General features: G+C 54.0%; 2 protein-coding genes across 2 annotated transcripts; one reads left to right on the top strand and one right to left on the bottom strand.

The window, feature by feature from the left end:
* The first annotated feature begins 3955 nt into the window (after window positions 1-3955).
* Window positions 3956-10437, top strand: LOC308057453 (olfactory receptor 14C36-like). The gene has a single exon (XM_080411558.1). It carries the CDS (start codon window positions 5696-5698, stop codon window positions 6629-6631), a length of 936 nt encoding a protein of 311 aa, XP_080267684.1. The 5' UTR covers window positions 3956-5695; the 3' UTR covers window positions 6632-10437.
* Window positions 10438-19743: 9306 nt separating this feature from the next.
* On the bottom strand, window positions 19744-20788 carry LOC308057487 (olfactory receptor 14C36-like). Its single transcript, XM_080411584.1, has one exon. The coding sequence runs from the start codon at window positions 20774-20776 to the stop codon at window positions 19838-19840; it is 939 nt and encodes a 312-aa protein (XP_080267710.1). The 5' UTR covers window positions 20777-20788; the 3' UTR covers window positions 19744-19837.
* Between the last annotated feature and the right edge of the window lie 239 nt (window positions 20789-21027).

The raw sequence follows: 21027 nt of genomic DNA, 5'->3' as shown, positions 1-21027 counted from the left end.
ATGGGGTCCCTTGGCAGAGGGACTGTCCCAGCCACGTTCCTGATGCTGGCCTGTCACCTCCAGAGGCATAACTGACCTCACAGGCCCCTCGCAGCCAGGCACGTCCTCCTGCATGAGGAGTTCCTGAGACCGTTTTTCCCTCCCAATACCACACCCCTCCATCACCCTCATTCTGGCCCAGGTCCTGACCACAGAAAAGCATGCTTGTTTCATCAGATTTGTCAAATATCTTTCCCACAAGCCATTTCCCACAAGCTCATCTTCAGCTCAGCCCCTCTATTTGTGTTGACACATTTCATATATGCCTTTATAGCTCTATGGTGTTTTTTCAGGTTGGACTGACCTCTGGAGGTCATCGAGTCCACCCCTCCAGCTGAGGCAGGGTCACCTAAACCAACTTTCTCAGCAACTTGTCTACGTAGGCTTGCAATATCATAGAAGCACAGAAACAGAGAATCATTTAGCTTGGAAAAGACCTTAAAGATCATCAAATCCAAATGTAAACTCAGGACGGCCAATTCCATCACTAAATCATGCCATGAAGAATTGCATCTACCTCTATTGAAACACCTCCAGGGCTGGCGATTCCACCAGCTCCCTGGTTCCAATGCTTGAGCACCTTTGCAGTGAAGATGTTTTTCCTCATATCCAATCTGAACCTCTCCTGGTGTAACTTGAGGCTCTTGCCTCTTGTCCTGTCACTTGTTATCTGGCAGAAGACTCCTACCCACCCCATCTACAACCTCCTTTCAGGTACTTCTAGAGAGCAGTAAGATCCCCCCTGAGCCTCCTACTACCCACACTAAACAACTCAAGTCCCCTCAGTCACTCTTCATCCAAGCAGGGATCCAGACCCTTCACCAGTTGTGTTGCCCTTCTCTGGAAATGCTCCAGGACCTCGACATTTCTCTTGAAGTGAGGAGCCCAAAACAGAAACACGTTGTTTCAGGTTTGACTTCAGCAGTGCCGAGTACAGGGGGTCCATCACTGCTCTGGTCCTGCTGGCCACGCTCTTTCTGATACCAGACAGGATGCTATTGGCCTTCTTGGCCACCCGGGCACACTGATGGCTCATGCTCAACCATCTGTCAACCCTCACACTCAGGGTGCTTCCCCAGCAGGCAGCCTTCCAGCCACTCTGGCCCAAGCCTGTAGCCTTGTGTGGGGCTGTTGTGACCCAAGTACAGAACTGGCACTTCTCCTGGTTGAACCTCATACAATTGGACTCACTTGAAAGGTCCAACCTGTCCAGATTCTTCTGTAGAGCCTTCCTGCCCTCAAGGACATCAGCACTGCCACCCAACTTGATGTTGTACAAAAAATCACTGTGGGTGCACTCAATCCCCGTGTCTGGATTGTTGATAAAGTTCTGAAACAGGACTGGCCCCGGCACTGAGCCCTGGGGAACACCACTCCTTATGGGCCATCGTCACCTGGATGTCACTGCATTTACTCCCCCTCTTGGGGCTTGGCTGTCCAGCCAGCTCTAACCCAGCACGGAGAACACCCACTGAAGCCATGAGCAGCCAGTTTCTCCAGGAGAATGCAGTGGGAGGTGGAGCCAAAAAGCTTTCCTAAGGTCCAGGTAGACAGCATGCACAGCCTTTCCCTCATCCACTGGGCAGGTCACCTTGTCCCAGCAGGAGATCAGGTTCATCAGGCAGGAACTGCCTTTCATAAACCCATGCAGGCTGGTCCTGACCTCCTGGTTTTCCTGCGGCTCCTGTGCGATGGCGCTCAGGATGATCAGCTCCACAACCTTCCCTGGCACTAAGATCAGGTTGACAGGCCTGTAGTTATCCCCATCCTCCCTCCTACCCTTCTTGTAGGTGGGCACCACTTGACTAACATTCAGCCGTCTTGGGCCTCCCCAGTTAGCCAGCACTGTTGAAAGTCATCGCTGTGCTGAGGCAATAGAGAAACAGACGAATGATTTTCAAAGTGTCCCTGCATCACGGGATGTCCATGGTCAAGGACACAATTAAATTATTTTTGTTGTTACATGTCTGAGCTTGGCCCAGGAGACACAGGTGTGGTTCAGGGTAACTCTGCTCTGAAATAACCTAAATCAGGGAGAGGAAGGGCAAAAGTCTTATTTAAGCAGCGTGAGGAAGCCTTAGGATCAATAACCTCACATCTTCTTGGGGAATTTAGAGATCCTGTGGGTTGACATGGCAGGGATTTGGGAGTGGTTTGGAGGTGTTTGTAGGGCTGGCAGAGGTGAGAAGAGACCAAGAGCTGACTCCATGGCCATAACAGCCACTTTCATTTGACTCCAAAATGGACCAGCCCCTGCCCAAACCTGAGCCAATAAGCAATTCTAGTGGCACCTCTGTGATACCCTATGGCAGAAAGGACAAAACACAACGGGAGAAGAGTGAGAATTATGTGAGAGAGCAACCCTATAGACATCAAGGTGAGTGAAGAAGGAGGGGAGCAGCGAGACAGAGGCTTGGTGGGATCCTGCAAGCCAGTGGTCAAGTAACCACCCGCCGACAGTCACAGGGCAGCACAGTGACAATGCTCCTTTAGGTGTCTGCAGGTTCTTTGCATCGGCATTCTAGCACAGCTGCCAGATGGGCCAACAGCTGTGATGCTCCCCTGGATCTGAAACCCTGCATCATTCGTGTCCACCTTGGTTCTAGGAGCAAAGAAACGGTGGAGTCTCATCTCCCAGGGGGAGTGAGGCAGGAGAGCAGCAGAGTGCAGGCCCCAGGTCACACACTGGCAGGCTGTGGCCTGTGCAGAAGGAGGGAACGCTCCTTCGGGTGCCCTGGAATTGCCCCACAAGCATAAACTCCATTTCCAATGTTGGACCTGTTGGAGGCTGCTGTCCTTGCCGAGCAGCTGTGCTGAGCTCTGCCACCTGCCCTGGCACTTGGTTCCCTCAGTGTCACAGCTCTGTCTGCAACAGGACGGGCTCCAGCTGCCTCTGCGTGGGCCCCTGGCTGAGGGCACTGCTGCACATCTGGGCTGAAGCCCCCCAGCTGTGGCACCAGCCCAGCTCTGCCTGGCCATAAGGCAACCTGGTACCAAGTGTCCCCGAGCCCGTGGGTGCAAAGGCTTTGCTTCAGAGCAGAGACGTGGCCTGGGCAAAGGAGAGCTGAGTCTTGAGCCCTCGGACTGTGCAATGAAGTGCTGAAATGGGCTCTGCAGGGCTTACTGAAGCACTGAGGACATCCTCCCTGCCCTGCCTGCAGAACCACCAGACACACACATACACACACGCTCCGTTAGGAGTACTTGGATCCTTTGCTGCAGTCTTCCTGGTGTCCTGTCTAGTAATGGGTTAACAAAAGTTGATAGTCATGCAGAAAACTTTTTCTAGTAAGGGAATTGCCAGTGCTGGAAATAAGTGTGTCCCCCCAGGTGAGGCAAGGCCCATGAGGGATTGCCTCATCCTGCTGCCCAGCAGGTTCCCCTGCAGCCCCAGGGACAGCTGGAGGGAGCCCCGAGGGGCAGAGGAGGGAGGCAGGGAGAGCTCAAAAGCAGACCTTGGTGGGAGGCTGCTGAGAGCTCCCTGCTGGAGAAATCTGCAGAGCCCTTGAGGCGGTAAGTGTGTGGCTGCAGGGCAATGCCTCTGCAGTTGCTAGCCGGGTCTGCAGCAGCTGGGGCCCCCCCAGCCTGTGGGACCGTGTGGGAGCCTTTTGCTGTGGAGGAGGCCAGTGTGCTGCAGAGCAGGGCTTCCCTGCTGCAGCGTGGGAGGGCCAGGGCATGTGGGCTGCCTTGTGCCAGGGCCGGCTGCAGGGCTGTGAAGGTGGCTGTGCAGGCAGGGGTGCCCAGGGCTGTCCTTGCCAGCAGGGTCCCTGCAGCCGCGGGGGCTGTGTGCTGGGGCAGGGGCTCTGCCGCCTGCCAGGGGCAGTTCTCAGCCTGCCGGGGAGCTCCTGTGCTGATGCGGGCAAAAGTTGGCGTGGAGGGAGCGACCCCCAGCAGGACAAGGTCTCAGTGATTTTGTGTTGGTGCTGCATATATCAGAGCTGTTCACATCTCCGGGTCATTTCCAAGGGGACTTTCCATGAGCACGTTCATGGCAGGGGTTCACTGCTTGGCTCTGTGCTTGCCTGAATCTCTGCTGCCACTTTTCTGTGGCTCTGCTTGGTGGCAATGGAAACTCAGCTGTGCAGGTCAGAGCAGGGGCTGAGATGCTGAAGGCATCACAGGGAGGTTGATGAGGAAGCTGAGCAAGTGCCTTCCCTCCCCAGCACGCTGCAGATGAAACCAGCATCAGCTCTCCTTTTCCCTCAGGCTTTGGGGGAGCTGTTTGTTCCTGCCTGCAGACAGAGAGCGGCTGCAGGGCAGAGCTGGGCACACAGGGGCTGAGCTGGGCTCTGTGAGCGCTGGCAGGGAAGAGCCCTGGGGCCAGAGAAAGAGCTGCTGGCAGGGACAGCTGCAGGCAGCAGAGCCCTGGGCAGGGAGGGGGGAGATGCTGAGGGGAACCCTGATGCAGGGCAGATAGGGGCACCTCCTGGACATGGTCTGCCGTGCAGGTGCCTTCCCTGAGCAACACACCTCTGCTCTCCTCTCCCACCCAGCACAGCCTTTAGACCGTTGGTTTCATGTGTTTCAACACCCCCTGGTCCAGCAGAGCAGCAGAAGGGATGAAGTGCATCTCTCCTGCTGCCACGCTGCCATTTCTCGCTGAGCAGAGCCTGAGGGTGACTGTCCTGCACTGCTGCTGTGTGGGAGGTGGTGTGCCGGGCTGGGCAAGGGGAAGGAGTTCCCGAGTGTCCCTTTGTCTCTCTCCTGGCCTTGCTCAGATGCTATTGGCATTGCAGACAGGCTCTCTGGCAATAGGGGTTTCAGCTGCAGGCTCAGGTGCAGACCTCGTGGGTCCTCCTGTGCAGACATGTCCTCAGCATGGACGTGTCCCAGCTTTCCCCTAACCGATGATGCTGTGGGCAATGCAGTCTGTGAGGCAGGGGAAGGAGCTGACTCTCCTGCAAGAACTTGGCATGCTCAAGACACTTGTCTACCTATTTCAGGTGTCGACCGAAGCTGTATGTGCCTGCCAGGGCACAGAGTGAGCCCTGGGTGTCCTTGGATAGCAGTGTGGTGCTGAGCCTTCGGGAACGGATGAGGCATTTTGTTCTCTGCAGTGGATCCCTCTGCTCTCAGCAGTGCCTGGCTGCTTGTCAGGGTAACATGGCAGTGTGATCACTCTCCATCTAAGAAAGGAGCAATTGCTGGGCAGCTGGGAAGGAGAGGGATGGAGAGAGCAGAGTGCCTGCCTCTGCCCTCAGGCACAGACAGTCCCCTTGCCTCTCAGCACTCACTCTGCTCTCCCTGAGCACAGCACAAAGCCCTCCTGACCTGACACTGGCCATGGCTGTTGCTCAGCACGGGCAGAGCCGATGCTGACAGGCCCTTCTGCGCTGGGAGCAGTTTGGGCTGAGCCAGGGCAAGGGCAGGACTGGCCCCTGCCCCCAGGGTTCCCATGAAGCCCCTGCTGCAGAGCAGGGCTCACTGCTGGGCAGCCAGCGGGCACAGCCCCTGCTCCTCACAGCACACTCGGCCAGCACTCAGCACAGCTCCAGCCACGGCTCGGAAGGGAGCTCTCCTAGGAACGGCAGAGGGGGGGACAGGCGGCAGCGGGGGCGCATCTAGGAGAAAAGGTTTTCACTTGGCTCACAGAAATCTTTCCTGACTTGTCACTATGTTTTCTTCATGAACGGGACCCTATGGTTGGAGGCAGCAGATGTCCAACAGCAGCTCCATCATCCAGTTCCTCCTCCTGGCATTTGCAGACACGCGGGAGCTGCAGCTCTTGCACTTCTGGCTCTCCCTGGGCATCTACCTGGCTGCCCTCATGGCCAACGGCCTCATCATCACCACCGTAGTGTGCGACCACCACCTGCACACCCCCATGTACTTCTTCCTCTTCAACCTCTCCCTCCTCGACCTGGGATGCATCTCCACCATTGTCCCCAAAGCCATGGCCAACTCCCTCTGGGACACCAGGGACATCTCCTACTCAGGATGTGCGGCACAGCTCTTCCTGATTGTCTTTTTCCTTTCAGCAGAGTGTTCTCTCCTCACCGTCATGGCCTATGACCGCTTTGTGGCCATCTGCCAGCCCCTGCACTACGGGACCGGGCTGGGCAGCAGAGCTTGTGTCCACATGGCAGCAGCTGCCTGGGCCAGTGGGTTTCTCAATGCTGCGCTGCACACGGCCAATACACTGTCACTGCCGCTCTGCCAAGGCAATGCCCTGGGACAGTTCTTCTGTGAAATCCCACAGATCCTCAAGCTCTCCTGCTCACACACCTACCTCAGGGAAGTGGGGCTAATTGTGATTAGTTCCTGTTTAGCCTGTGGGTGTTTTGTTTTCATTGTTCTGTCTTACATGCAGATCTTCAGGGCTGTGCTGAGGATCCCCTCTGAGCAGGGACAGCACAAAGCCTTTTCCACGTGCCTCCCTCACCTGGCTGTGGTCTCCCTCTTTGTCAGCACTGCCATGTTTGCCTACCTGAAGCTCCCTTCCCTCTCCTCCCCATTGCTGGACCTGGTGGTGTCAGTTCTGTACTCGGTGGTGCCTCCAGCACTGAACCCCTTCATCTACAGCATGAGGAACCAGGAGCTGAAGGACGCACTGAAGAAGCTGATGCAGTCAGGTTTCTCTCAGCAGCACTGAACTGCCTGAATCTCTTCACAAGGTGTCTCCTGGTCATCTCGGGAACATCCTGCGCATTTAGCACTTTTAATGTCACAATTGTGTTTCTCCTAGAATGTTTGCATGCACTCCACTTCCTCAAAGGAATGAACCCAGCCTGCCTGACCCAGAGGCTTTTGTACTTTTGCATCCAGGGTGGTGCAGCTGGACTCCTGTTTCACTTCTCTGTAATTTAAGGGGCTTGTGTAGTGGAGATATCTATCAAGTTCCCAGGAGAGTAAAGTACCAGTGTAGAGCTCAGCTGTGTGAGTGTGCAAAGTTGGGGCAAATAACAGGGTGGGGGCACACGGCAGGGTGTCCTGGTGTAAATCCTTGGGTCACGGTGAAGGAAGCAAGGCAGTAATCGGGTGGGACACAGGGCTCTGCTCAGTGCCATGTTCCTTGGATATCCATCCAGGGGAAGCTGCCCCAGGTGCCCCAAGATGTCCCAAGCACCAGTCATTTCCTTTGCTTGTTGTACACCCCAGTCCCTACGAGGAACATTTGCTGCATGGTCACCTCTGTCATCCTTAGTGGCTCAGTGATACCCAACTCCATTGCAATTCTAAATGTAAATGGAGCCACTTTCCTACCGTCACTGGTTACACACAAGTCCCATACCTCTTGCCTCAGTTGGCCACTCAGCCAAGGCCGTGGTCAGACATCTCCAACCAGATCAAATCCTCACGGCTTTGCTTTGACAAATAGTGAAGTAAACCACTGACTGAGATCCCACCAACTGGCCTGGGTCCAGCTCTCCAGTCTTTCACTCTAGATGTTATCTCAAATAAATGCCAGTTTCTCAGCCTCTCCTTGTCCATAACATGATCCAGGTCCCAACCATCCTTCTGGCTTCTGCAGGACTTGCTCCAGTCTGGCAGGGTCTTTCTTGTGCTGGGGAGCTCCATTGTGGGCTCAGCAGTCCTGATATGGTCCTGTGGGGGGGTTAACCACGGCCAGCACCCAGCCAGCCCCCCAGCTGTTCATCTGCTCCCCTGACTCAATAGGACAAAGGGAGAAAATAAGCCAGCGATGCTCCTGGGTCAAGGTAAAGGCAGAGAGATTACTTACCGATCCCTGTCATAGCCAAAGATGTGTTGTCTTGCCAACGATCAATTTCATTCATTGCCAATTAAAAGAAGATGTTGATTGTGAGAAACAATGACCAAAACATTGAAGACCCTTCCCCAGTTTCTCCCAGGGCCAAATTACTCCATTGATCCCAATTCACCTACACAAGCACACCCTGAGAGGTGCGGGGGGGGATGTTGAAGAGGGTTGATGGCACAGAACACCTCTGCTGCTCCTTCCTCCTCACACTTCTGCCCTGCTCCAGCGTGGGTCCTCTCCATAGACCCCGCTATCTTTGCAGTCAAGGGTATGCATTCTTCATTTCATTCTGTCTTGCTTGTGTCCTTGAAACTCAGAGAATGACAGAGAATGTTGACATTGGAAGGGACCTCTGGAGATCATCCAGTGAAAACCCCTAGGAGAGGCACGGCCAGCTCAAGCCGGTTGTACAAGGCCTTGGCTTGGTAGGTTTGGGCTATGTCAAGGGGTGGACATTCCATAACCACTCTTGGCAACTACCTGCAGTGGTTGAACATCCTCAGTTCAAAAAGTGTTACCTTGGCTCACATGAGCCTGTCACATGGCTCCCGCTCAGCTGCTTGTCCTCTGGCACCCAAAGGTCCTTCTCTGCAGAGCTGCTCTCTGGCCGGCCTGCCACCAGCAGGATAGCCCCAGGAGGGCTGCATAACAGGCTGGCCTCCCCCAGGGGCTTGCTCAGCACCAGCAGCAGCATCTTGCCCAACTTGGAGATGAGCTTCAGCTCTGGCACCGGCCGCAGGGTGCTACAGAGTCACCTGGGAGAGCAAAGCCCTCTCCTGCAAGGGCTGCGCAGCCCAGGCCTGTTGCCCTCTGGCCTCGGGGACTGCAGCCTTTGCTCTCGTGGTGGGAAGCTCCTTCATCCTTCTGCTGCCCCCTGCCACCCGCTCCAGCATCCTCTGCTGGGCAGCAAACCCCTCCCACACAAGGGCTCCCATCCCTGGGTACCGGTGTCTGTGTGACAAGCCTGCCCTTGGCCCTGGTGCCACACCTGAGGTGCTGCAGCCCACATGGGCCCCAGAGCCCACCGCCTGGGGCACGGGCAGCAGGAGCCCCCTGTGCCACCACAGAGCTGTGACATCAGTGCCGTAAGCGCTGAGGAGGGGCAGGGCAGCTCCCACGCCTTTGGTGGGGGATGGAGACACAAGGTCTGTAGGGGAGACCTACGGGAAAGATGAGGGGAGGGGGATGCTCTGTGTGATGTCAGGGCAGCTCAGACAGATGGAGCTCTTCTAGTGGACGGGCCAAGGGGTGAGGTGGGAGCTGGTGTGTGGAACAAAGGGGAGAGCAGCCAGGGTGGCACTGTGGGAGGAATTAGTTGTGGTTTGCCCCTGGCCAGCACCCAAACACCCAGAATCTGTTGCTCACTGACCCCTTACATGCCCAGCGTGATGGGGGAGAGAATCAGAGGAAAACTCACAGGTCAGGAAAAACAGAGTTCAATAGGAGAAGCAAAAGCTTTGTGTGTGCAAGGAGCAACATGAGCAATTCGCTCACTCCTTGCCATGGGCAGGCAGGGGTTCAGCCATCCCCATAAGAGCTGCTCTTCAGCACATCTGTCAGTGACACGGGAGGACAAATGCCACGACCACAAACGTTCTCTTTTCATCCTCCTTTCCCCGAGCTGTTATTGATGAGCACAACGTCCTGGGATAGGCAATATCCCTGTGGTCTCTGGGGGTCAGCTGTCCCAGCTTCTTGCGTCCCCCCAGTCTCCTTGTAGCGCAGGCAGAGTGTGAGAAAGAGAAGCCTTGGTGATTACTCTGCAGCGGTGGCCAAAACACTGGTGCGTGGTCAGCGCTGCCCTAGGAAGAGACGCAAAGCACAGCACCAGAAGGGCTGCTGTGAAGAACATGCACTCCATGCCAGCCCGAGCCAGGACAGAGTGACAGGTCATACAGTCAGGGTGAGGCATGAACAATGTCTTCTTGAAATGACCTGAGGAAACCTGTGGATCACAGAGCCTGGCTCTTCTGGGGGAATCCGTCTCCTTGGTGATCACTGCACAGGTAAGCAAGGATGCCAGGAGCCCAGGTCTTTGTGGGCGAGTTCCCCAGACCAAACAGGCCACCCACTCTGATGCTCACCTGCACCTGGGTCTCCCCAAAGACAACAATCTGCTCAGGGATGTGAATAGCAGTGCCACCTTGGTTGTAGTAGTGTGCAGTTGGGGTGTCCCTGATTCCCAGGTAAGTGGGAAGGAGAGCAGCAGAGCACAGCCTTGGGGCAGGAGGGAAGGAGAACCTGGCCTGCTGAGGGCACTTGCAGGTGGGATCCCATGGGGGCAGGGCCCTGAGAGCATCCCTAGGCCTTCATGTCCCTGACCAGCCTCACCTGGGGCCTCCACCCAAAATTTTCTCCATGGCTTTGGGAGGCCATTGATGCCAGGAGGAGATTCAGCTCCAGCGTGATCTGTGCTATGGGTCTGCAGGTCTCCAGGAAATATTTCAGACACAGTGTTCCCTGTCTATAGACCTTGTTCATTTGGCCTTGCAGGCTCATTTTCCCTCTTGATACTAGATGGGATGTCCAAGGAAATGACACTATGACCTAGGGGCTCTCTGCTTCCTTACTTCCCATCCCTTCATCAGTTGTTAGGAGGAGGAGAAGGAAAAGCAGGTCAGGCTTCTGGGTGTCACGGACTGAAAGGGAGGAACAAAATTGTTACCTTCAGCTCCTCTCACAGGAACCAGAAAGCACTGAGATTCCTCTACCTTCCCCCCCTTTTAGCAAAGAAGTTCACACTATCCAAGTAGAGCATTTGTTTGCATTCTGTATATAGCTTCAGACACCCCGTGATGTGGAGGTTGGTCATTTCATTACCTCTGGCCAAGAATATTCTTATTTCCACATCTGACGATTGGCTATCACATTCCTGACAGGCTCCATAGTTCCAAGACTGGACTCATCTTCCTGACCACCTCCCCACTGGGACTGGCAGGTCACTAGGAGCTCCCAAGGCCTTCCCTTGTGCAGGCTGAACAAGGGCCTTGCCCTCAGCTTCCCCTCCTGGGAAAGTGTTCCAGCCCCTGAGCATCTCAATGACCCTTCACTGAACTCCCAGTCATACACACCTTCCTTGCTGTAGTGGCTTGTCTCTGGCCAAAAGCCCAGCAGCCACCCAGCCACTCCCTCCCCCCTTCCCTCCCCAGTCAGGGCCCAAAAACGAGCACAGTCACGGACAGGTGGTCTAACGAGGGATGAGCATGGGGACACAGTCACTTCCCGCACTCCCTTGTCAAGGCACCTCTTCATACGCTCCAGGGCACTGCTGGCTGCCTCTGCTGCCAGGTCACGGGGTGGGATTGTGTTTTGCCTTCTGTCCCCCAGCACCACCAGGGCCTTTTCTGCACAGACACTGCCCAGCCAGGCAGGTCCCAGGCCCTGCAGCTGCAGGGTGTTAGTCCATTCGAGGGAGGGGCAGGCTCTGCCCTTGGTCCGTCCTGCATCTGTGCAGCTCCTGACAGGGCGGCCACCCCACCTGCCAGGGTTCCCCTCCATGGCATCCCTAGGGCACAGGGATGGTCCTCTCACTTTGGTGCCACCGACAGACACTGTGAGAGTTGCCTCCACTGGGTCATCTATACAGCCCTTAAACTGTAATGCGGAGAGTCCTCTGCAACGTCCACACTGCCCCAGTATGTCCCAGTGGCCTCCAGGTGGGGTGTGAGCCCTTCCCCACTGCTCTCTCAGCCTGACCATCCCGCTGGTGTTTTACCCATCTCCTTCTGTTCGCACCCAGAGTGTCATGGCTTCACATGGGCAGAGGAACGCTGAGGGAGACCATGGGCAGAGTTTTGCTGAAGCTGAGGGAAATGACATCCACTGTGGAGCTCCTCACGCACAACTGCAGGCTGTCAGGTTGGCGAGGCAGGATTTACCCTTGGAAAATCCACCTGGACAGTTACCCGCTCAGGTGCCAGAAATGTCACCCAGGGGGACACTAACTGGTGGCACACCCCTCACCATGGGGGGCCGTGCAGCCTGTGGTTCCCCGAGCTAAAGGCTGCAGGTGAAGAAGGAGGACAGTGCTCTTGCTTCAGTTCATTGCTTCCTGTGCTCCTGCCTTGTACCACAGTGAGTACTTGGAAACCTTGCCATAGGCAACACAAGGCTCTTACATCCTCCCACAAAAGCCCTCCATTCTCCAGCGTGGACCAGCCCAGCTCCCTCAGCCTGATCTACCAGGGCACGTGCTCCAGCCTTGACCATCTCTGTGATTCTTTACTGAAATGGCTCCAGCGTGCCAATGTCTCTCTGCTATTGCGGAGCACCAAAGCTAGACAAGTACTCTAGATGTGGTGAAACAAGTGGGAAGCAGAGGGAGGGAATGACTTGCCGTGGCTGTGCTCCTGGTCATACAGCCCAGGAGGCTGTTGGTCACCTTTCCTGGTGGCTCCTAGTTTGCCGAATGCAAACCAAGGACCCAGCCAGGCAGTCCCTGCCCTGTGTCATCGCAGGGCCTCGGTCCACTTTAGGGGCAGGACTTTCAATTTTTCATTCTTGGGTATCACGAGATTCATGGGTGCTTCCAGTCAAGAGGAAGTTCCTCCAGTCTCTAGGACCTTCCAGTGGTGATGGAGAATGGCTTCACTGGGACATCGGCCTGCTCACACTGCTCCCTGGGATGCCGCCCCTCCACCTCCCTGGAGTGGGAAGCATTGAATGTGGCCAAATGACTCCTGACTTGATCCCCATCCACACTTGGCTGGTTCCCTCCAGAGCCCTGCCTTCAGGCACAAAGCTTTGGGACACGATGCTGGGGAAGACTAAAGCAAAGAGGACCTGGAGGATGTTCAGTTTTATCTAGACCTGCTCTTACTAAGCCCAGCAGTGGCCACACAGGGGCTTTGTTTAGTTCTTAAACTGTTCTGCAAGTAGCGACAGATCCTCTTGGTGCCCTTGAACGTCTTGCAAGACCCCATACTAAGCAGGCTTTGGCTTCCCTGAAGACATCCCTATTTCTAAATTCCTCTTTGAGCCCTCGCCTCCACCTCCAGGATGCTTCCTTTTCTCTCTGGAGATACTTGAGGAATTCCTTCTTTAGCCAAGGATCTCTCTTGGCATGTCTGCTTGATTTCCTGCTTCTCGGTATGGACAGTTCTGCTTGGGAAATGCTTTCCTGAATGACCAGCCGTACACAGCTCTGCTGTCCTTGAGTGCTGCTGCCCATGGGACTAACACTACAAGTCCCCTGAAGAGGCTAAAGCCTTCTCCCACTATTTCATGAGCACTACAGCCAGGGCTGACACTGGTTTTCACTCCCTCAGCAGCACTGCCTGTTTGGCAAGGACCAGATTCAGGTGAGCATCACCTTTGTTGGCCTGACACCTGTGCAAAGAATTTGTCTCAAGAGACCCCCGACACCAGCTGGACGGTGTGTATCCTGCTGTGCTCCCCTTCCAGAAAGTGTCAGGGTCATGAAGTCCCCAATAAGAGCTGGGATCATGGACTTGCAGACTTCCTTGGCTTGCTTAGATAAGCCTTTCTCCACTGCCGTACCCTGAGTGCGGGCGCTGTGTCTCCCACCAGGATGGCACACTAACCGGCCTCTCGCTGAGACTCTCCTGCAAGGGCTCACCCAACCTGCTGCACACCCCGTAGAGGAGATCCGCACGTGCAACAAGTGCCTGCACACGGAGGGCATCCCCTCCTCAGCTTCCTGGCCTGTCCCTCGTGAAAAGCCCACACCTTCCCCTGCCACGCCACTGTGACCTGTCCCGCCACCCCTCAGGATTTAGTTCATCAATAGCATGATTTACTCCATCCATATCCAGCACGATGACAGCAGGTGGAAGTCCAGCTCCTCCTGCCTGTGCCCCAGGCCCAAGCCATCGGTGCGCTTTTGGGCTGCAGCACCTCAGCCGTAGCGCTGGGGCCACGCTCAGGCTTCTCTCGGGCAAAGCTGGTACCAAGCGCCCCCGAGCCAGCGTGTGCCCGTGCTGTGCTGGAGACCAGAGACCCGCTGGAGTGGGTGGCGGTGGCAATCTAAGCGCACCGGCAGAGGAAGCCCTGCCCTCTGCAAGGCCAGAAAAGCAGTGCTGGGCTCTGCAGCCCTGGCAGAAGAAGGCTTGGCTAGCTGCAGTGCTGCTGAGGCCCCTGAAGGCCTGTGGGGGAGGGGAGGCTGACCTCCAGGAGGACATGGTGCTGCTGAAAATGTGCTTCAGTTTGGGTATGCTGTGATCCAGGAACACTGTGAGGACCATGCACTGGTTCTTTGATGGTATCTTCACGGGGCTGAGCAAAGGATTGTTGTAATAAGTGCCAGTGGAGTGTGGGAGTAGCCAGGTGATTGGGACCCCCACTGTGATGGGCTTCCTGTTCATGGACCAGCTGGATGAACTTGGGTCAGACCGTGACGCACTGCAGGGCTGGGATTCAGTTGCTGGTTGACAGAAACCAAAGCTACCTGAGGTGCCACCTGGGCTTCCTCAACGGAACCATATTCCTGACAATAAAGATTTGGATGCCCACATTTTTATGTTGCAGAAGGAAGCCGAGCTACATTAGATACCAGAAGCAGTTACAAATGCTGCAACACCTCTTGTACGGGCTTCTGGAACACCAGGGCAACCCCAAGCAGGGGAACCAGTAATCATCCAGTGGAAGCCAAATGCCAGACCAGCAAGTCAAAAGCTGTACCCAGTTAAACTACAAGTCAGGAAAGGGTTGGAGTCATTAATTGAAGAGATCACAGATTTTGGGTTACTAAGAGAATGCCAATCAGAACATAACACTCCAGTATTACCAGCCAGGAACCCAAATTCAGAAGAATATAAACTGGTGCAAGATTCAAGAGCTATAAATCCAGCTGTGCAAGATGTCCATGAGGCAGTAGCACACCCGTATGCCCTCCTGACCACCCTGAAGGAGAATGAGGAATGGTTTACTGTATGAGATGTGAAGATGCCTTCTTCTGCCTTGCGCTGGCTGCTGCCAGTCACCAATCGGTTGGTTTCAAATGGGAAAGCCCTGAAACTGGTCGAGAAACCCAGCTGTGCAGGGCTGTATGACTGCAAGGAGTTAAAAATAGTCCTACAGTCTTTGGAAATCAATTAGCCAGTGAGTTGGAAAGCTGGCAAAAGAGGTATGAAAATGTCGCCTTGCTGCAATAGGTAGGTGACATACTGCTAGCAACCAGTAGTAAAGAAGATTCTATATCAAGGACCTCCTAAACTTTGGGGGCTAGCAGGGTACAAAGTACCCTGGGAAAAGGCAGAGACCACCCCAGAAGAAGCAACCAATTGGGGATTTACAATTTGCCTGGGCCTGCAGAGTCTTGGAGCTGGAGGAAAAGGGCCATTTGTCAAATCCCAGAAGCCAAATGAAAACAAGAGCTCAGAGCATCCCTGGGAATGGCCGGGTGGTGTCACTTACGGATAATGAATTTGGGACTCATTGCCAAGCTTTTATATGAAACTGTCGGAGGAAACGGAAACCCCCTTGTCTGGACTCAGGAGTGCAGAGATGCATTTACGGAATGGAAACGGACTGGAATGAGTGCTCCAGCTCTAGGCCTCCCAAACCTAGAAAACCCATTGGAACTCTTGTGCATGAAAGGTGACACGTTGCCTTAGGAGTGTAGGCCCAGAGACTGGAACCATGGAGCAGAGCCGTGGGGAGCTTTTCCAAACAGCTGGACAGTGTCAGTAAAGGACGGCCAACCTGTCCGCGCACGGTGGCAGCTACAGTATTACCGGTGCAAGAGGCCCAGGAACTGACACCTGGGTAAAAATGACATGATCTCAGTGGCAAAGAAGAAGTAACTCATGATTGTTTAAAGACAATGGCAGAGATATATTCTAGCCGAGTGGAATTAAAAGGCACGCCAACAGAAAATGCAGACTGGGACTTATTTGTAGGTGGTAGTAGTTTTGTGCGAAATGGGACCCAAAGAGCAGGATATGTGGTGGTAACTATCAGAGAGAGAAGAGAAGGCAAAGCCCTCTCATCTGACACGTGGGCCCAAGAGGCAGCACTCACAGCCTTACTAAGGGCACTGGCATTATTATCAACAGACAAGGCTTTTTTTAATGAATGGACATATTTGAAATTTGCCTTTGGAATAGACCATGCCGATGGGGCTGTTGGAAAGAAAGAAAGAAAGAGGACTCTGAACCTCTCAAGGATCCCCAGCCAAACTATGAGGCAAAGACCCAACAATCATTTCAGGTGACCAGATGACCCAGGGTGCTGGCAATTATGCATCGTAAAGTGCAGCACCTTGGAGATAGCTCGGTGCATCTAGGACAGCAAGTGGCAGATGAAGCAAGGAAAGAAGCAGCTGAAAGTGAAATATTGCTAGTCCTGCCAGAGAAACGGCAGAAATTAGAACCTAAGAGCCACAGGATCCACCAGAAAACAATCAGTTGGCTAATATACTGAAGGCAACCCAAATCACGGATGATGGGTGACTCCTTCGCATCAACTAACATTTACAGAGGGAATTATGTGTGAATTGGCTAAAAGGAAGCACCAAGAAACTCCCTGAGGAATTGAGAGGATGTTAGAAGCCTTGAAAGGGCAAGTTCTAAATGTACCATGACTGCGAAAAAAAAAGCAGAGTGAAGAAGCATGAGTTGTAACTGAAGAATAGCCCTCACCTACCCCAATGATCTTTCCCAGTGCTGACAAAGCCCAGGGGATTACTGGAAAATAGACTTTTCCCAAGTTACTGCAGCAAAATGGGTATCAGTATCTTTTAGCAATGGCAGATGCTTTTTCAGGCTGGCTGGAAGCTTTCCGTTGCTGCACATATAAGAAGTATCATAAGTGTAAGTTCAGAGATAATACTGAGATTCGGGTACCCATAGGACTTTCTTCGGGTAGGTGTCGGAGAATGGCTGGATGAGAAGGGTCACAGATCATTAGAGCATTTGTACGAGCAGAGCCGCATCTAACCAGTGTGCTATCAAGACTGGGCCTCAGCTGAGGTTGCCAGCTGTGCTGATGGCTGCGGTGTTGCAGGGACACCGCGGCCTTAACAGGCTTCACAAACAACTCTGAGGAGGTATGTGCAGTAAAGATAAAGAAGTTACGTAAGCTAGCTAACCGCAAGTAGGAGGACCATGTAAATGAGCAGGTAGTGATTGTAGCCAATCATAGACCGCTGAGTATGCATAATTAGATACACTGTATAAATAAGAGCTATTTGGATTAATGAATGGAATCATGCTTTATCACTCATATTGAGTCGGCTGCATGTTATTCCCCACCGCTCGCAGGTTCACAATTGTTAGTAGAAGCCCTTCACTTTTTAGCTAAACTAGGAGGGGCAAAATGGGATCTTCACACTCCATGGAGACCTCAATCAAGCAGGAAAGTAGAAAGAATGAAGCAAAGACTGAAAGGGCAGATGAGTCAAATCTCCCAAGAACCTCAGAGAGAGCAGTCAGATGCTTTTCCCTCACCATTGCTACAGATACAGGATCCAGCGTAAACGGAAGGAGAGAGTTATTCCTTTGGAAAGGATACATGGCAAACCTTGCCAGGTGACAGAAATGGACTGAATCCCAAAATAATAGAAGGGAAACATGGCTTAAAAGAGTATGTTCAGTCTCTAGGAAAGGTCCTGTCCTCTTTCCAGAGGTGCGTCACTGTGAGCGCAGATCTGTCCCTGGACGTGTCTGTACATCACTACCAACCCAGAGATTGCGTGTATCTTAGAACGTGGTTGGATGAACCGTTGAAGAGAAGTGAAAGGACCTTTCCAGATTTTTCTCAGCACCTACACTGCTGTCAGGCCTGAAGGAGTCACTCCATGGACGTGCCATAGCAGGGTTTAAGCAGCCACATCACCAGAATGGACTGTCAAGCAACAAAAAACCTTTATGCTTGAAACTACCTCCAGAATCATGAAGTTCTAGGTTCAGGATCTTGCATTATTGCCAGACAGCATATAAGTGGATGACTGAAATGCGACCCCAGATAAGACTGGGCTGTCTACAGGGAAGCTGGAGTCTGCTACTTGCCTCTCCTTTGTAGATATATGTTGAAACATGTTTTACAGATGTATAGAATTTGGCCTGTGATGTGGTATGCTAAATCCTCAGCTTGGGTGGGACCAGGAGGAGTCATGGACATGGAATACTCATTTGAAAATGGTGGAAGGATCGATGAATGTTGTTAGGAAGAGTGATTGTTGGGTAGGTACCCCTTTCCCTGAATGTCCTCATGCAGGAATGCCTGTAGCTGGTATCCCCATCCCATTTGGGACTAGTGGGCATAACTTGTGGCTAAGACCAAAATACACTCATTGGAACGAGACTGACCTCCAGACCTGGGCAATACTGAATCCACACTCAGTGTGAAGTGTGTTACTAAAATGAAGCCAAGACACACCAAAATGGAACTCTGCTCTTTGTGGGGCCCTACCCACATTGTGATTGCTCAATGCAATTCATGAAGCTGTCAGAACTAACTAGCAGTAGGTACTGGAACGTTCCACTGGGCACTGGGTGTTGCTGGATATGTGCCAGTGCAGCACAAAAAGCGTTACCACCAAGATGGTTGGGTAGATGTACACGGGGAGGGATTTTTCCTGACATGACTGACTGAGACACTGGACAACAGTCGGTGGTGAACAACTTACTTGCGGAGATACACGCAGAATCAACCACCCCTTACAGAGAGACCCACTGGGTTTCACTCTTCTGCTGGGTGGTTTATTCCTTGGCGAGGGGCTGCTGAATTGGGGAAGGCAGTGATAAAGAGATCCACAGGAGTGGAAGAGATGGCCAAGGGCACTGAAGGTGCCATAAACTGCACTCTGTACGGCAGAGACAATGGCCGTACGCAAGGGGACAACCCTTGGGTTCTCTTGGTGACTTCCAGCCCTTTGCCCGTGCCCTTTGCCTTCCATCTCACGCTGTCCTACGCTGTCCCACGGCTGCTGCTTTTCCCCGGCAGGCTGCAGGCACCCATCTGGCTTCCCCACCTCTCTCTCACCCTGCCCGTGCCACACATGTACCGATGTCTGCCATGCTGTGCTGCCATGTTCTCAGGCAGGAGCGACGTGACAAGCATTTCCCCAGACACTACGATGAGGATGACCAGCCTGTATTTCTCCCAATTGTCCTTCTTGCTTTTCCTGAACAAAGGCTGGATGTCTGCCTTTTGCCAGGACCCCAGAACCTCCCTGATTGCTCGGACACATTTGAGGGCACCATCCAGAAAGGGTGCCGTGATCAGACAGAGGCACTTGCAATGAGCCTGCCCACGGCGGGTGAGATGAATCTCCCTGGGACAGTGGCCTTTGTTCCTGCAGTCACACACAGGAACGGCGGTGCCCTGGGAGGTGTCCCCACCTCAGCTGGCCTCATGCACTGCTGGCGTGGTTGAACCCCAGCCTCACGCACACAGGGGTGCTCAGAGGCACGGGCCCATCCCTGGCACGTGCGGAGGCAGAGCACCGCAGTGGGCACAGTGACTGCCTGGCCTCCTGCTGCCCCTGCCAGAGGCTGGCAGCACCTCAGCCCGGGGGTGTCGCGCCCTGCTCGGCACCTCGCGGAGATGGCCCTCGTCATGAGCAATGGGCACGGGGACCTCGGTTCAAGGAAGCACGTTGCAGTGCTGCATTCAGATGGTCTCCACAAATCCAGAACATTTGATGGAGGCCAGCACCGTCACAGAGTGCCCGTTGCCTGCCCCTGCCTGCGCTCACAGGACTGCCACGCAGCACGGCGGTGACCAAGCTGCCAGAGTACTCAGGCCTTACACCAAGGCAAGGGGTCAGAAGGAGAGTGTGGAACTGGAAGGTGGACAGCACTGGAGAGCCATGTGCTGGTGTTCCCTGGTACTTCTGCCATGCCAGGAACCTTTTCCCCTCCATCTGTGCATACAGGAACTGTCCCTGCAGCTCCAGAAAGGCCTTGGAAGAAAGAATCCCAGGAAAAACATAGTGGTTTAATGGCCCTTTGGTTTTGTTAGATGAAGAGAGAGCAGGGCACTTTCAGAAAAGAAAATCAGAGGAATTATAGAATGGGGACGACACCTTTATCAGAATTGAAATACCATGAGCAACTACAACAAATTCAGAAGACAATCTGGGTCTGTGATGAATTACATTATAAACGCTATTCATCATTTTATTCCTTCAGAAGAACATCCAGCTATCAGTTTGCACATTGCACCCTTGAGCTCCTGGTTCCTCATGCTGTAGATGAGGGGGTTCAGTGCTGGAGGCACCACCAAGTACAGGACTGACACCACCAGGTCCAGGGATGGGGAGGAGATGGAGGGGGGCTTCAGGTGGGCAAATGTGCCAGTGCTGAGAAAGAGGGAGACCACGGCCAGGTGAGGGAGGCACGTGGAAAAGGCTTTGTGCCGTCCCTGCTCAGAGGGGATCCTCAGCACAGTCCTGAAGATCTGCACGTAGGACAGCACAATGAAAACAAAACAGCCAAAGAATAAAGAGGCACCAGCCACAAGAAGCCCCACTTCCCTGAGGTAGGTGTGTGAGCAGGAGAGCTTGAGGATCTGTGGGATTTCACAGAAGAACTGTCCCAGGGCATTGCCTTGGCAGAGCGGCAGTGACAGTGTATTGGCCGTGTGCAGCGCAGCATTGAGAAACCCACTGGCCCAGGCAGCTGCTGCCATGTGGACACAAGCTCTGCTGCCCAGCAGGGTCCCGTAGTGCAGGGGCTGGCAGATGGCCACAAAGCGGTCATAGGCCATGACGGTGAGGAGAGAACACTCTGCTGAAAGGAAAACGACAATCAGGAAGAGCTGTGCAGCACATCCTGAGTAGGAGATGTCCCTGGTGTCCCAGAGGGAGTTGGCCATGGCTTTGGGGACAATAGTGGAGATGGAGCCCAGGTCAATGAGGGAGAGGTTGAGGAGGAAGAAGTACATGGGGGTGTGCAGGTGGTGGTCACACACTACAGTGGTGATGATGAGGCCGTTGGCCATGAGGGCAGCCAGGTAGATGCCCAGGGAGAGCCAGAAGTGCAAGAGCTGCAGCTCCCGCGTGTCTGCAAATGCCAGGAGGAGGAACTGGGTGATGGAGCTGCTGTTGGGCATCTGCTGCCTCTGGGCATATGATCCTGTCACAGGAGAAAAAGACAGTGATAATTTAGGGGAGACTTCTGCAAGCAAAATCAGAGCCATTTCCCACAGACCACCCCCCCGTCACACACAGACATCCCTCTCTTTTCTCGGAGACCTTCCTGCAGCTGTGTGGCTGCAGCCCTGCTTGGTGCTGGCCGTGTGGGTGATGAAGAGCAGGGCATCTGCCCACGGGCTCTTGACCAGCCAGCCCCACTCTGCAGCAG

Source organism: Falco punctatus (assembly GCF_963210335.1).
Source record: "Falco punctatus genome assembly, contig: scaffold_30, whole genome shotgun sequence".
Lineage (NCBI taxonomy): Eukaryota > Metazoa > Chordata > Aves > Falconiformes > Falconidae > Falco > Falco punctatus.
The sequence above is the reverse complement of the archived record's forward strand: the minus strand, read 5'-3'. Positions and strand labels throughout refer to the sequence as shown.

What these genes read in the sequence shown, in the direction of transcription:
- LOC308057453 (XM_080411558.1), top strand. Translation starts at nt 5,696, where the DNA reads ATGTCCAACAGCAGCTCCATCATCCAGTTCCTCCTCCTGGCATTTGCA.
- LOC308057487 (XM_080411584.1), bottom strand. Translation starts at nt 20,776, where the DNA reads ATGCCCAACAGCAGCTCCATCACCCAGTTCCTCCTCCTGGCATTTGCA.